This window comes from Aotus nancymaae, unplaced genomic scaffold, assembly GCF_030222135.1.
Source record: "Aotus nancymaae isolate 86718 unplaced genomic scaffold, 86718_ANA_hifiasm-v0.15.2.pri h1tg000020l, whole genome shotgun sequence".
Taxonomy (NCBI): Eukaryota; Metazoa; Chordata; class Mammalia; order Primates; family Aotidae; genus Aotus; species Aotus nancymaae.
In genome coordinates, this window is record NW_026988432.1 from 68,006,668 (window position 1) to 68,023,000 (window position 16,333).

Below are 16,333 nucleotides of genomic sequence, written 5' to 3' on the forward strand. Positions count from 1 at the left end.
TGAGACACAGGGAGAAGGCGGCGCTGCACCAACCCTGCCCACACCTTGATTTCAGACTTCCAGCCTCCAGAGCTGTGAGAAATACATTTCTGCTGTTTAAGCCACTCAGCCTCTGGGGCACTTTGTTATGGCAACCTGGGTCAATTTAGACAGAGGTCCTATGAAGTTTGCCTTCTTTTTTTTTGTACCACAGGAATCCCTGGGCCTCCTCCTCATCCCCACTACTCCTTTTTCTACAAGGCATCCCATGAAACAGCCTTTAGATAGCTGCTGTGGCCAGGTACAGTGGCTCACATCTGTAATCCCAGCACTTTGGGAGGCTGAGGTGGGCGGATCACCTGAGGTCTGGAGTTCGAGACCACCCTGACCAACATGGAGAAACCCTGTCCCTACTAAAAATACAAAATTAGCCAGGAGTGGTGGAGCATGTCTGTAATCCTAGCTACTCTGGAGGCTGAGGCAGGAGGATCTGTTGAACCTGGGAGGCGGAGGTTGTGGTGAGCCGAGATCGCGCCACTGCACTCCAGCCTGGGCAACAACAGCGAAACTCTGTCTCAAAAAAAAAAAAAAAAAAAAAAAAAAAAAAAAAAAAAAAGAAGCTGCTTGGACCACAGAAAATGTATCCTGAAGATGTCATGAGGTATGAAACTTCTCCCAGGGGCATAGACTTATTTTTAGCAATAGTCAGGCTTCTTTTGAGCATTAAAAAAAAAAAAAAAAAAACTTAATGGACACTGAAATGAGTAGGTTATACATCTTTTTATTCCTAAATTACCAGGTGAGGTATTTGGCACACACACAGTAAGTATGTAGTGAATGAGTGAAAAATGGGCTTTTGGCTGGGTGCAGTGGCTTATACATGTAATCCCAGCACTTTGGGAGGTGGAGGCAGAAGGATCACTTGAGACCAGGAGTTCGAGACCAGCCTGGGCATAGTCTCTATTATAGTCTCTATCTCTATAAAATTTAAAATTAGCCAGTGTGGTGGTGTGCACCTGTAGTCCCAGCTACTCAGGAGGCTGAGGCAGGAGGACTGCTTGAGCCCAGGAGTTGGAGGCTGCAGTAAGCTATGATCCTGCCACTGGACTCCAGGAAGCCTAGGTGACACTGGGAGGCAGTGTCCCAAACAAACAAACACAAAATGGCTTTCTTCTGTAATAGTGTGACTATTTGTCCCTGCCTAGAGCCTTAAAATGAAGGGAATGGAGTCATTACAAAGGTTGTTGCTTCAAATAGTTTTGTTTTTGTTTTTGTTTTGAGATGGAGTATTGCTCTGTCACCCAGGCTGGAGTGCAGGGGCACAATCATAGCTCACTGCCACCTCAAATTCCTGGGCTCAAGAGATCATCCCACCTCAGCCTCCTGAGTAGGTGGGCCTGTGCCACCATAGCCAGGTAAGTTTTAAAATTTTTTCTTGATATGTTCTCTAGGCTGATGTTGAACTTCTGGCCTCAGGTGATCCACCTGCCTTGGCCTCCCAAAGTGTTGGGATTACATGTATGAGCACCCACATCCAGACTAGATGTTTCTAATCTTCATTTAAGTACCCAACATATGCATGCTTAATTAACATTTAGTTCTTGGCCCAGTGAGTGGCTCACGCCTGTAATCCCAGCGCTTTGGGAGGCTGAGGCAGGCAGATCACGAGGTCAGGAGTTCGAGACCAGCCCTGACCAACATGGTGAAACCCATCTCTACTAAAAATACAAAAATTAGCTGGGTGTGGTGGTGTGCACCTGTAATCCCAGTTACTTAGGAGGCTGAGGCAGGAGAATCACATGAACTTGGGAGGCTGAGGTTGCAGTGAGCCGACATCATGCCACTGCACTCCAGCCTCCGTATCAAAAAAAAAAAATTAGTTCTCATTAGAATACCATTCTATGTGTCTTTATATGTTATGGTTTTACAAGATGCTCCTTAAAAAAGGGATCCCTTGATCTATTACAAACTAAATTCCCTTATTGAAGAGATTTGCAATGCACATTAACTGGCCTTAAGAAAAGGCTCTGAGAATCTGACCCACTCAGAGAGAGGCAGAGGACCCTCTCTTGCTATATTTAACACAGCATGTCCCAGATCTATTCAGCTGCAGAAGCTCTCCCAGTGCTGCCATGCACTTACTGCCATGCACTTCTAGGGGAACGCTGGTTCCTCTGAACTCATTCTGGGGCCTTGATTTCTCATCATTGTTACTTTCTAACTTACCGTAGGATTCAAGAGTCATCCCACAGGGGTATGGTGGGAAGAGGGTGGTCAAAGGCCAGGCTGGAGTGTCGGTCTCCGTGGAAAGGCCCCACAGCTGAGGATCAGCCCTAGGGCTACCCGGGCTAAGACCTTGTCCACATGTGTTAAGTGAACCTGGAGTACTACTGGCAACATGCCCTTAGGAATGCCTTGGCATGTAATAGTTTGAAGCAAGTAAAAACTCACAGCTAGCTATATACTATAGGTTATTTCAAAGAAAAACTTATAGATAGATAAAGCACATGTGGCAAATTTTTGCCAACTGGTCAATTTGGGTAAAGAGTATATGGGAGTTTTTTTTTCTTCTTCTGAGAAAGAGTCTTACTCTGTTGTCCAGGCTGGAGCGCAGTGGTGCCATCTTGGCTCAGAGCAACCTCCGCCTCCTGGGTTTAAGTGATTCTCCTGTCTCAGCCTTCGGAGTAGCTGGGATTACAGGCGTGTGCCACCATGCCCTGCTAATTTTTTGTATTGTTAGTAGAGTCGGGGTTTCACCATGTTGGCCAGGCTGGTCTCAAACTCCTGACCTCAGGTGATCCACCTGCCTTGGCCTCCCAAAGTGCTGGGATTACAGGCGTGAGCCACCCCACCCAGCCTGAGTATATGGGAGTTATTTGTACAAATCTTCTGCCTTGTATGTGAGTTTGAAATAATCTCAAAATAAAAAGCCAAAGAAAAAAGAGTAAATATCTGAATTTGAGCACATCCATTTTTACATAAACCATCAGGCTGTTAGTGCTTTTGGATGGAGGAAGAGGGTGGGTGCTTAGACTCTGCTGAAGGACGCTGTCCTTTTTGGAAAATATAACAAGTGAATGAACTCTTCCTGTCTAAGTGCCATTCCCCAGGGCACTGTGTTCTCATCCAGGCTCTGCAGCTTGGAAGCTGTATGACCTTGGGTAAGAAATCTAACCTCTCTGAACCTCAGTGTGCTCAGCTGTGAAATGAAAGTAACATACCCTTTCTCACTCTTATAATGTTAAGGAAGATTAAATGAGATCATCAAAGAGTAAGTAATTTGCACATTGTAAAAAACAAAAGATTAAGAATGGAGGTGTTAAAACAAAGGTGAACAAAATTGCTTACCAAAAACAGGTCCCGGATAAAGAACTTGGCTCTTGTAACTTTGGGATCTTCTCCAGCATCTGGTGTTGCTGTAGAAATTACAAATGGAACTTTATTTAAGCAACATGAAACAAAGACACAACTCTATGAAAACAAAGAAGGAATTTCAGGATTGCTGTATATTCAGAGCATTAAAATACATGTACAGCAAGGCAAAAACAAACATGTAATTTCCTTTTCTTTTTTTTGCCACTGCGCCCGGCCTGTCTGAGGAGTTCTAGTGTGTGTCTTGCCATGCCAGCATCACTACGACGGAAACAATGAGCTCAGCCAGCCCCTCCCACAGTGTCTGCATCCCCTCTGCAGCCCTCCTTCCCCAGGCAACCACCAATGTGCCTGTCATCCTGCGTAAGTCTGCACTTTAGTCTAGACATTTACACAAATGCATTCACATGGCATGTAGTTTTTGCTTTGATTCTTTTTCTCAGCATAATTACTATGCGTTTCACCCATGCCGTCACATGGACCAACAGTTCGTTCCCTTTTATTATTAAGTGAGAGTTGAGGATGTTGGAGTTGATGGTGGGCCCAGGCTTCCAGCAGGTGCTACAGATGCTCAGGGATGGTTGAGTCTCTTGGGAGGGGCAGGGCACAGATGGAGATGACACATATTGCTAGGTGAAGAGTGGTCACTGAGCCTGGCACTAAGGCAGCAAGCCAGGGTCCCCTCAGCCCTTGGATGAAAGCCCTTCAGCACCCCCGGCTGGACAGGTGGCCTGCCATCAGCCAGTGGTGGTGCTTCTCCTTGGTGTCCCTAAGTGGGTAAGGTTGTGTCTCAGAAGGGTGACTTTGGTAGAAGTTCACAGAATGTTCTGGAAAGGTGAGTGACCAGCTACAGGAGGTCAGGCAGGAAGCTGTGGCAGCTGCTTAGATGAGGGGAGTGAGGGCCAGGATCACAGCTATGAGGAGGGAAACAGGGAAGGGCATGGAGAGGCGGACACTGTGGGAGCGCCCCCCAGAGCCACTGCCTGAGCTGAGTGACGGGAAGTGGCAGGAGGAGGTGGTTAGCAGGAGAATGAAAGACCCAGCTTGCTGGGAGACTGGCAATGTGAGCCACAGAATGCACAGCAGAAGCCATGTTCTGTGGCAAGAGGCACCCGACCTCAGTCCTGGAAAGCACATCACCAGGCTGCAGGTAGAGCCAGGTGGTGATGAACTGCAATGAGATTTCCACTTGATTTGGCCTCAGGAAGAGCCTGGACCTTGTGCTGACTGATACTCTGGAAGTGTGGGGGCTGCACCGCTCATGAAAGCAGCCGGGTCTGGTGAGACCACAGGCAGAGCTGGCGCTCAAGCCCATTTCCAAAGTCCTATTAAGGAAATATCTAGCAGTAGGATTTTTTCCAGGTCTTTCTGACACAGATGACAGCAGCAGGATTTTATTGGAAGGCCCCACACAGGTCAGGATTTTACTACGGATATACTTATATAATGCCTGTCCCCTGAGGGAGAAAAGACCACTGATCATAAGGAGCAAGAAAATTTAATGACAAATGCAAGTTTTCTTTTCCTTCTTCATTGAGGATAAAAAATAAATTTTCCAAATCTTAACTATATTTTCCAGGAAAGTCTCTTTTATTCTGTGTTATCTAGTTTTGAATTCAAGAGGTAAGATGTGGTGTGATTTCACCTTACATCACTCCTATGAGCCTCTGGTAGACCTGCTGTTCACTGGAAACTGAAGTGTAAGCAACTGGAAACGGAGTGACCAACTCCTCCTGGTTTACCTTCCTGGCTTTAGCACTGCCAGTCCTGTGCCCCGGAAACCCCTCAGTCTCAGGCAGCCTAGGATGGTGCTGGCCCTGCTGGAAATTCCCAAGGCCGCAGCCACAGCAAGGCTGGAGACAGGAGCAGGTAAGCGCAGCTGCTGCCAGCACGGGCTTGGGGACAAAGGGTGCGGGGACTGCCTTGCCTGCGTGGCTCTACCCATGTGGTCTTGAACATGTGATTTCTCCTCTCTCAGACTCTCATGCAGGGTCATCTGAGGGTGAAGCAAGAAGGTCTGTATCACAGACTAACAAGGCCCCCGTTATGTCACACCCAGTCAAAGGCACTAGAGGGAGAGTTCATACCAGCATGACACAGTCACACCCCAAAACGGCTCCTTCTTCTGCTGCACAGTTTCAATGGAAAGTCAAACTTGAAAACATTTACAGATGGGATCTTAAATAGGACATTTTAACACTCTAGTACTATAGGATATGGGCAGTAGAAAGAGAATTGATTTAAATTAAGTGAATTTTTTAGATTCATCAGAAGTGTCTGAATTAGAGTTACAGGACTGTTAATAAAACAATCCTATTTCTCAATCATAAGAATGTGTTCTGAAATCTTACCATCTTCAGGAACAGTATAATTTGCATATTCTGGGAAATAGTCTTCAATTTTTGATTTCCCTGCCAAGACTTTTTCTGCCAGCATATCTTGTTTGTTCAAGAACAAGATGATAGAAATGGTCCGTAACCACCTAAAAAAGAGAAATAAATATACAAATTTCACATACACTAGTATATGAAAGTGCTCTAACACAGAAGTTGCTAAATTAAAAGAATACCATCATCTTCCTAAAAATGTGTAGGATTCAAGAAAATTCAACACACTATCCTCATTCCATCTGTAAGCAATGACAAACACTCACAGGTACAGGCTGAGCATCCCTAATCCGAAAACAAAATCCGAAATGCTTCAAAATCTGAAACTTTTCCAGCACTGACATGATCCTCAAAGGAAATGCTTTTTGGAGCATTTCACACTTTGGATTTTCATATTAGGGATGCTAGACTAGTAAGAATAATTCGGGAGAGAGATCCAAGATGGCTGATCACTAGCAGCTCGGGCTCATAGTTCCCAGTGAAAGCGCAGAGAACGAGAAGACGCCACACTTTCAGACGAATATTTGTTCCTCATGGACCAGGAGATTCCCAGCAGAGGAGCCCCACGTGTCGCCAGGGCGACTCTTGTGGCCAGCGCGGCGGTTTTGCTGGTGCCTTAGCGTGCCAGTTTTTGGTGCAGAGTCCGGAGATTCCCGGGCAGAAAAGCAAAAATCAATCTTAACACCGCTATTTTGACCGGCGCAGTGGATTGCTCAGATTTCGGCGCTGGGAATCAACAAGTTGGACGTCTGCTCAGAGACCTAGTTAGAAAGTCGGTAATTACAAAGACAACAGATGGATAAATATATAATGAAGGGAAGAAACCAGCGTAAAAAGGCAGAGGATACTCAAAATCAGAATGCCTCTCCCTCTACAGGGGATCGCAATTCCTCATCAGTAACGGAACAAGGCTTAATAGATTACACGTGTGTTCCAATAACAGAAGCAGGTTTCAAAACGTGGGTGATAAGAAACTTCTGTGAATTAAAAGAACTTGTTCTAACCCAATGCAAAGAAACTAAGAACCTTGAAAAAAGGTTTGACGAAATGTTAACGAGAATGGACAATTTAGAGAGGAATATAAGTGAATTGATGGAGCTGAAAAACACAACACGAGAACTTCGCGAAGTATGCACAAGTTTAAACAGTCGAATTGATCAAGTAGAAGAAAGGATATCAGAAGTCGAGAACCAGCTCAGTGAAATAAAACGAGAAGACAAGATTGGAGAAAAAAGGATGAAAAGAAATGAGCAAAGTCTCCAGGAAATATGGGACTATGTGAAAAGAGCTAATTTACGTTTGATAGGTGTACCTGAATGTGACGAAGAGAATGAATCCAAGTTGGAAAATACTCTTCAGGATATCATTCAGGAAAACTTTCCCAACCTGGCAAGGCAGGGTAATATTCAACTCCAGGTAATACAGAGAACACCACAAAGATATTCTTCAAGAAGACCAACCCCAAGGCACATAATTGCCAGATTTATTAGGGTTGAAATGAGGGAGAAAATACTAAGGGCAGCCAGAGAGAAAGGTCAGGTTACCCATAAAGGGAAATCTATCAGACTTACAGCAGATCTCTCAGCAGAAACCCTACAAGCCAGAAAAGAGTGGGGACCAATATTTAACATCCTTAAAGAAAAGAACTTTCAACCCAGAATTTCCTATCCAGCCAAACTAAGCTTTATAATCGAAGGAAAAATTAAATCCTTTGCCAACAAACAAGTACTCAGAGAGTTCACCACCACCAGGCCTGCTTTACAAGAGCTTCTGAAAGAAGCACTATACATATAAAGGAACAACCAATATCAGCCTTTCCAAAAATATATCAAAAAGAAAAGAACATTAACACAACGAAAAATTTACACTAACTAATGGGCAAAACAGCCAGCTAGCATCAAATGCCAGTATTAGTTATATATATTCTAATCGGATAAAAAGCCAAAACCCATTGGTATGCTGCATCCAGACCCATCTCACATGCAACGATACACAAAGACTCAAAACAAAGAGAAGGAGGAAGATTTATCAACCAATCAGAGAGTAAAAATAAACAAATAAAAAGCAGGAGATGCAATTCTCGCCTCTGATAAAGTAGACTTTAAAACAACAAAGAGCAAAAGAGGCAAACAAGGACATTGCATAATGGCAAAAGGATCAATGTAACAAGAAGAGCTAACGATTTTATAGATCAATGAGACAGAAAATTAACAAGGACATCCAGGACTTGAACTCAGACCCGGAACAAGTAAACTTAATAAACATTTATAGAACTCTCCACTTCAAATACACAAAACATACATTACCATCTCACACCTATTCCATAAGTGACTACATAATTGGAAGTAAATCACTCCTCAGTAATCGCATAGCATTTCATAGGTTTAAATGAAATATTGGTTGGCTGCTCATTTGTTATTTTCTTCCCTTATTCCTTCCTGTTTACATCAAGTATAATTATTGGTATAAAAGAGGTTTTCAATACCCATTACTAAACTGCATTCTAGCCTGGGCAAGAAAGCAATACTCCCATTCTCTCTCTCTCTTTCTCTTCCTTTTTCCTATTCTTCTTTATTCTTTTTCTTTCTTTCTTTCTTTAAAGAAAAGAAAAAAAAAAGAATAATTCAATTATTCCAAAATCAAAAATATCAGTAATCTGAAACACTTTTGCTCCCAAGTGTTTCAGAGAAGGGATACTCAATCTGTAGTTAAGCACTTTCTAATTCAGTGCCATGGGGGATATAAATTTATTGGAATCAAAGCTAAGATTTACTTATGTAATGAGTTCATTTGGATTTCTGTGGTGTAATTTGCCAATAAAGGTCAGAAAATTCACACTAGAAGTGAAAGTGTTAATAACAACAAAATACTCTATGACTCATTAGCTAATAACACAGAGCTTAACTTGCAGCTGGCTTGGTTCTTCTGCCTCCGTCACTTCAAAGGAATCAAGCTAACTTATTAGTCTACTGGAATGTTACTATCAATTAAAAACACAATCTGGCTGGGTGTGGTGGCTCACACCTGTAATCCCAGCACTTTGGGAGGCCAAGGTGGGTGGATCATGAGGTCCAGAGCTCAAGACCAGCCTGACCAGCATGGTGAAACCCCATATTTACTAAAAATATAAAAACTTGCTGGGCGTGGTGACACACACCTATAATCCCAGCTACTCAGGAGGCTGAGGCTGGAGAATCACTGGAACTGGGGAGGTGGAGGTTGCCGGGATAGTGTCACTGCACTCCAGCCTGGGGGACAGAGTGAGTCTCCGTCTCAAAAAAAACAAAACAAAAAACAAAAAAACTCAACAATCTATTTTCCCCTCAAATGGAAATAGCTTACCTGCTTCTTCTAGTAATAAAATATATAATCTTTGTAAAAACGAATCTTAAATTATAGAAAAACATGCAGAAAAAATCAAACATAATTATACCCAGAAACAATTACTATAGAAGTTTTATGTTTTTATGCCCAAGATTTTTTCTGTCCTCACATATATTTATAAAAACAAGATCATACTTTGGGAGGCCAAGGCGGGTGGATCACGAGGTCAAGAGATCGAGACCATACTGGTCAACATGGTGAAACCCCGTCTCTACTAAAAATACAAAAAAATTAGCTGGGCATGGTGGTGCGTGTCTGTAGTCCCAGCCTCTTGGGAGGCTGAGGCAGGAGAATTGCTTGAACCCAGGAGGCAGAGGTTGCGGTGAGCTGAGATTGCGCCATTACACTCTAGCCTGGGTAAGAAGAGTGAAACTCCGTCTCAAAAAAAAGAAAAAACAAAAAAAAAAAACAAAAAAAACAAGATCATAATATTTCAAAATCTGCTTTTTCATATAAGAATATTGTGGTCATTTCCCACTTATACATAGAGTGTACATAAATAAATTGAAAATAACTCTATAGTATTCTTCTGTATACCTGGTATTTCCTGACCTGTTTCTTTCCCATTAACTGTCTTAATACCACAAATTGGAGGATAATTGTTGAACATTTGATAGAAAGGCACTTTTCTGATAATCCAAAACTTTTACAAGATAAACTTATGTTTCCTATCCTCCTTGGTGATATTTCTTCCTAAATATTTCAGAATAAACTTTGATTTCTAACTATATATGTATTTATTGTATGTGTGTGCATGCTAAATATTCCTTTCTGGAATAATCACTTCTGCCACTTTGCAATGCTAGTAGTTTCAAACATGAATGTGGTGACTGTGAGCTGTGAGGGATCTTAGAGGTCATCTAGTTATTAGTGGATGTCCTAAAATGGTATTTTTATTTATTTCTTTATTTTTTAAATTAAAAAAAAATTATTTTTTGAGACAGTCTCACTCTGTTGCCCAGGCTAGAGTGCAGTTGCGGAATCTCAGCTCACTGCAACCTCCACCTCCCAGGTTCAAGCGATTCTCCTGCCTCAGCCTCCCAAGTAGCTGGGACTACAGGTGCCCACCACCACACCCAGCTAATTTTTTATTTTTAGCAGACATGGGGTTTCACCATTTTGGCCAGGTTGGTCTCAAATTCCTGACCTCAGGTGATCCACCTGCCTCAGCCTCCCAAAGTTCTCGGATTACAGGCGTGAGCCACTGTGCTCAGCCCCTAAATTGGTACTTCCTAAATTTTAAAAACCAAACAAAACCTATTTTGAACCCTAGCTATAGAGTCATCCCTTGATACGCATGGGGGATTGGTCTAGGACTCCCTGTGAATACCAAAATCTGAGGAGGCTCCCTTATATGAAATGGTGTAATATTTGCATATAACCTGAGCACATCCTCCCATAGGCTTAAATCATCTCCTCATTACCTACAATACCTATCACAAATGTAAAAGCTAGGTAAGTACTTGTTACACTGTAGTGTTTGTTATTTGTATTCTTATTTTTTAGTCTAATTTTTTCTTTGCTAAATTTTTAAATTAATTAATTAATTTTTTTGAGACAGAGTCTCCCTCTGTCACTCAGACTGAAGTGCAGTGATGCAGTCTCGGCTAACTGTAATCTCCGCCTCCTGGGCTCAAGTGATCCTCCTGCCTCAGCTTTCCAAGTAGCTGGGACTACAAGTGCATACTGCCATACCTAATTTTTGTATTTTTGTAGAGATGGCATTTCAAAATGTTGCCTAGGCTGGTCTTGAACTCCTGAGCTCAAGCAATTCCCCTGTCTCAGCCTCCCCAGATGCTGGGATTACAGGGGTAAGCCACTGTGCCTGACAGTTCTGTATTTTTTTGTTGTTGTTGTATTGCTATTTTAAATTTATTTATTTATTGATTTATTTATTTTTTTGAGACAGGAGTTTCGCTCTTGTTACCCAGGCTGGAGTGCAATGGCGCGATCTCGGCTCACCACAACCTCCGCCTCCTGGGTTCAGGCAATTATCCTGCCTCAGCCTCCTAAATTTATTTTTGAATGTTTTCAATCTATGGTTGGTTGAATCCGCAGATGTGGAATCTGAAGATATGGAAGGCTGAATGTAATCTTAGGCTTTCAAAACAGAGATTTAAATTTTCTTGACAAAGCAACCATCAGAACTTCATCAAAGAACACTCCACATTTTAAGTATGTCTATACAATAGATGAACCAAAAGAGATACATCTTATGGTTCTGGATTTATCAGTAAAGAGTGTGTGTGTGTGTGTGTGTGTGTGTTTGTGTGTTTGTGTGTTTGTGTGTTTTGAGACAGGGTCTTGCTCTGTTGCCCAGGCAGGAGTGCAGTAGTGAGATCTCAGCTCATTGCAACCCTCACCTCCTGGGCTCAAGCGATCCTCCTACCTCAAGCTCCTGAGTAACTGGGACAGGTGTGTACCACCATGCCTGGCTAATTTTTGCATTTTTTGTAGAGACAAGTTTTCTTCATGTTGTCCAGGCTGGTTTCCAACTCCTGGGCTCAAGTGACCCACCTTGCCTCGGCCTTCCAGTGTTGAGATTACAGGTGTGAGCCGCAATGCCTGGCCTGAGCATATTTTTAACAAAAGAAAATTTGCAATCAGTAGTGAGATTGAATTTGTTATTTTTATCACCTGTTGTTCCAGATGCTTTCAAAAAGATCGAGGGACTCTCTTAGCCGGTTGGTGTTGTTATCTTCTCGAATGACCATGTTGTAGCTACTGCAGGCTGCGACGTAGATGATAGCTGTGACATCTTGGTGGGGGGAAAAGAGAAAAAAGAAAGCCCCTCAGGTAGAAATCCTCCCCGTGGAGTTACACGAAAGTACACACCCAGCAGCTACTCAGTTCCTCAAAACATTCATTCAATGATAGGACTATCAGTCATGGAATAGCCTGGATGTGCACCACACGTATCACTTGTTGTTTCAGTAATGTACTGATGAAGAGCCTACCCCAAAAGACACATGTAAATTTGGGATGCTTAAATGCTTTTTTTTTTTTTTTGAGATGGAGCTTCACTCTTGTCTCCCAGGCTGGAGTGCAATGGCATGATCTCGGCTCACTGCAACCTCCAACTCCTGGGTTGAAAATTAGCTGGGTGTGGTTGCATGAGCCTGCCTCAGCCTCCCCAGTAGCTAGGATTACAGGCCCATCATCACGTCCAGCTTTTTTTTTTTTTTTTTTTTTGAGACAGAGTCTTGCTCTGTCGCCCAGGTTAGAGTGCAGTGGCGTGATTTTGGCTCACCGCAACCTCCGCTTCCCACGTTCAAACGATTCTTCTGCCTCAGCCTCCTGAGTAGCTGGAACTACCGGGGTGCACCACCATGCCCAGCTAATTTTTGTATTTTTAGTAGAGACAGGGTTTCACTATATTGGCCAAGCTGTCTCAAACTCCTGACCTCATGATCCACCTGCCTTGGCCTCCCAAAGTGCTTTCAAACAGGATTACAGGTGTGAGCCAATGTGCATGGCAATTTTTGTATTTTTAATAGAGCCAAGGTTTCACCATGTTGGCCAGGCTGGTCTCAAACTCCTGACTTCAGGTGATCTGCCCTCCTCAGCCTCCCAAATTGCTGGGATTACAGGCGTGAGCCACTGCACCCAGCCCTTAAATGCTTATTAAAAATGAGATTAGTATCTAAGGAAGGAGCTTCATAATAATCTATAAAATGCTATACTTGACATACTAATTAGATTAGAGATTATCTAATTCAAAAATAGTTAAGCACAGCAGTGCCAAGTGTTAGAATTCACCCCCATTTTCTTGAGAGAGCATAAAAATCACCGTTAAAGCACTGGATCCATTTTCTCCTCTCATCCCTCTGGCCACCAACATCAAACATGCTGTGGAAGAGCAAGAGGAACACAATTATTTGAGGGAAGCAGGGGACAATGGCACATATGCTTGCTTTCTTCCTTTATTATCAGCAGGTTCCAGCGATCACACGTGGATCTGAGTCAGGCTCGGGTCACTGTCTGGCCTGCACCATCACTCCCTGTGTGATCCTGGACTACAAGTGGCTCCACCTCTCTCAGCCACTGTCCCTCCTCTGTCACCCCACAGTGGGGCTACAGGGGTGAGAGATCAAGCAGACGGCAGCCAGCAGTGTCTGAGGTCACACAGTAGGTCTTTAATAAATGCAGTAGTTACTAGCTCAGTAATGCTAGAGGTTACTTGCTCAGACACTCAGGTCTTTCTGAGTACAAGCTAAGTCCCCGCCCAGGGCAGATTCTTCTTATGATTTATTCTAACTCTCAGGACACTGTAAGATGGAGTATCCTCACTCCCCTGGAGAACTGAGAAAGGTTCCTTGCTAATCTGTCAACACTACATGGGTCTCATCTCCAGCCGCCTCTGCCTGGTGACCTGCACTAGGTCTTTATCACCGCCCCGATTTAGTTCAGGCTTTTCTGCCCAGCCTGAGTCACTCCCTGGTCTTGCCCAGCCAAGGTGACCTCAGCCAGTTCTCTCAGAGTTTCTCAGCTACATCCTGCACTTCATCAGGCCAGGCCCAGGACCCTCTTCTCACAGACCTATCCAGCACACCCTGTGGACTAAGCCATTTCTCCCTGGGAGAGTTTCTCTGCCTACCCGGATTCAGCTGGATCTTTCCAACCTTCACAGGCCTCCCTGGCTCTGAGATTTCTCCCTTCCCTAAACATTGTACATGTGCCTTAGGACTGACTACACAGGCTAGATTTTTTTGTCCTGGGAGGGTATGTTGCTGATCCTACTAGAATTCAATCTGTACACTTTGCATTAGCGCACATGGGGCACGCTGAGGTACTTGATGAAAAGTCACGCCAACTCTATACTGCACTGTGTGCCCCACAGCAGAGAGAGACGTAGCTGGCTTTTATCCAGACTGACAGTGGCCATGTGAAGGGTTCTTGGGAAATCTGGAAGTAGGTGCCTGTCACCTGTAAACTGGGGAGAGTGCTGGGCACTGTGGGAATCTCAGAACACAATGAAAATCATGAAACTCTTACTCTAAAAGACCTTAAGGGTGAGGTCCCTTAGAGCTGAGTCATACATGCTGAAGGGGACTGGCAAAGGTATAGGGCAGTATACCATCAAGGGCTGCGTAGTAGACACAATGGGAATTCTAAGCTGTCACCATGGACTGAGATTTGAGGGATGCTTGGATGCTTTTTTTTTTTTTTTTATGACAGAGTCTCACTCTGTCACCCTGGCTGGAGTGCAGTGGCATAATCATGGCTCACTGCAGCCTTGAACTCCTGGGCTTAACAGCTCCTCCCACCTCAGCCTCTTTAGTTTTTTTTTGTTTTGTTTTGTTTTGGTAGAGACAGGTTCTTGCTATGTTGCCCAGGCTGGTCTTCAACTCCTGGCCTCAAGCAATCCTACTGCCTTGGCTTCTCAAAGTGCTGAGATTACAGGCATGAGCCACTATGTCTGTCCTGACAGAAGCTTTGATAGATTTGTGGGGTTTGCTTAGCCCAGGCAGGATCTGAGGCTCAGAGGACGAGATGAACAGAGGTGCTGTAGCAGGAAGAGCTGGGAGAACTGAAGGGTCCTGACAGCAACCCAGCCTGGTGAGGCAGGTGGCAGGTGGTAAAGTAGGGCTGGGGGTGAGGCAGGTCACAGGTGGAGGGCTTGGGGCATAGGATGCACAGGCAATAGTGAGCCCTGAACCTTTTTCAGCAGAGAAATAGCACAATCCAGGCCATACTGTGGGAAGATCCATTTCCTGGTGCTGAGTAGGGCTACTGGAATGGGTAAGCAAGCAGACAGGAGACCAGCCAGGGCCCTGCCGAGAGAGTCTAGGTGCGGGGGAAGTGATGGAGCAGGACTAGGGTCATAGCTGTGAGGATGGAAAAGAGCTTTGTGGAGGGAGAATTATTGTCTCATCATGAGGAGGAAAAATGAAGAAAGTAAGCTCATTTGGCAGAGTTTGCATTTGGGCAACCCAAGAGATGGGCTAGAGACACTCATACACTGCTAATTTCAGTTCTCAAACTGTGACTGTGCATCTGAAAGATTAAAATTTCATGAGTCTCCTGATCTAATAAAAGGGCCAATCAAATCTACAACTCAGATGCAAACACTGCCTTCCTTTCAGGTGTCCTCATTTCTACTTTAAAGTAGGCAGTAATATCAACACTTCAACTCTTGCTAGAGTTCAAATTTCACCCCAGGTGCCCTTACTTGAAAGGGCACCCATGCACATTCAGGGATGAAGCCCCCTTAAGCCCCACAACCCTTCGGCTCTTGGTCCCCTGGCCCTGGACCATGCAGCTCTTAACAACATACTCACTGAAAGTTTACTTTGTCCACTTGGAATCGTGTCTCAAAAATCCCCGATGTCAGAACTCTGCATCTCAGGAGGTCCTGGGAGCAAGAAGAGGGAAGCAAGCTGAGTTACATTACTGTTCTTCCTCAAGGTAAAGCCCGGGTATAACTATACATCATCAATATTTTTCAAATAATTTGTTCCATTGTAAAGGAAAAAAATAATAAGAACTCAGATTGGCCTAGTGTAGTGGCTCACGCCTATAATCCCGGCACTTTGGGAGGCTGAGGCAGGCGGATAACCTGAGGTCAGGAGTTTGAGAACAGCCTGGCCTACAAGGCAAAAACCTGTCTCTACTAAAAGTACAAAAATTAGCTGGACGAGGTGGCAGGCACCTGTAATCCCAGCTACTTGAAAGGCTGAGGTAGGAGAATCGCTTGAACCCAGGAGGCAGAGGTTGCAGTGAGCCAAGATTGTGCTACTGCACTCCAGCCTGGGCAACCGAGCAAGATTCTGTTTGAAAAAAAAAAAAAAAAATTGGTAGAGTGCTTTTTTTCTGACTCAACCCAAAGGAGATGCTCTGGGTCACACTTGGAAAGTTCGCTGTGATATGGGACTCAGGCCCGGGGCCACAAACAGAATGGGCATAGTTTATGAAGCCAGGAAGTAAAGACTTGGCTTTCCTGAGGACAGCTCCAGGAGGACCGGGAACTGCATGTTCCTAGTCTGCAGATAAACTCATTTACATGCTAGCAATTTAAATCACCACTAAGCGCTAGAGTAAAGGAAGCAAGGCACAGGGTTTGATGACCAATCCATGCACACATACAGGGCAGTACAAATGATTTGCAAGAAGTAGGTATCGTCAGGATTTTTCCTTAATCCATTTTGAAATAATCATTAAATCATATTGGAAACAAATCTCAAAAGTTTCTGGTGTGTGGTGGGGGATCC

At 44.0% G+C, this 16,333-nt stretch overlaps 1 protein-coding gene across 2 annotated transcripts in view; it reads right to left on the reverse strand.

The window, feature by feature from the left end:
* Window positions 1-16,333, reverse strand: part of GNAL (G protein subunit alpha L) — a 183,573-nt gene that overhangs the window by 2,029 nt on the left and 165,211 nt on the right. For both annotated transcript variants that reach the window (XM_064379434.1, XM_064379435.1), the window contains exons 7-11: window positions 15,404-15,477; window positions 12,913-12,971; window positions 11,760-11,880; window positions 5,703-5,833; window positions 3,328-3,395 (exon numbers count right to left, since the gene is read on the reverse strand). In XM_064379434.1, the coding sequence (XP_064235504.1) occupies window positions 3,328-3,395; window positions 5,703-5,833; window positions 11,760-11,880; window positions 12,913-12,971; window positions 15,404-15,477 (453 nt within the window). The remainder of the gene's footprint in view (window positions 1-3,327; window positions 3,396-5,702; window positions 5,834-11,759; window positions 11,881-12,912; window positions 12,972-15,403; window positions 15,478-16,333) is intronic.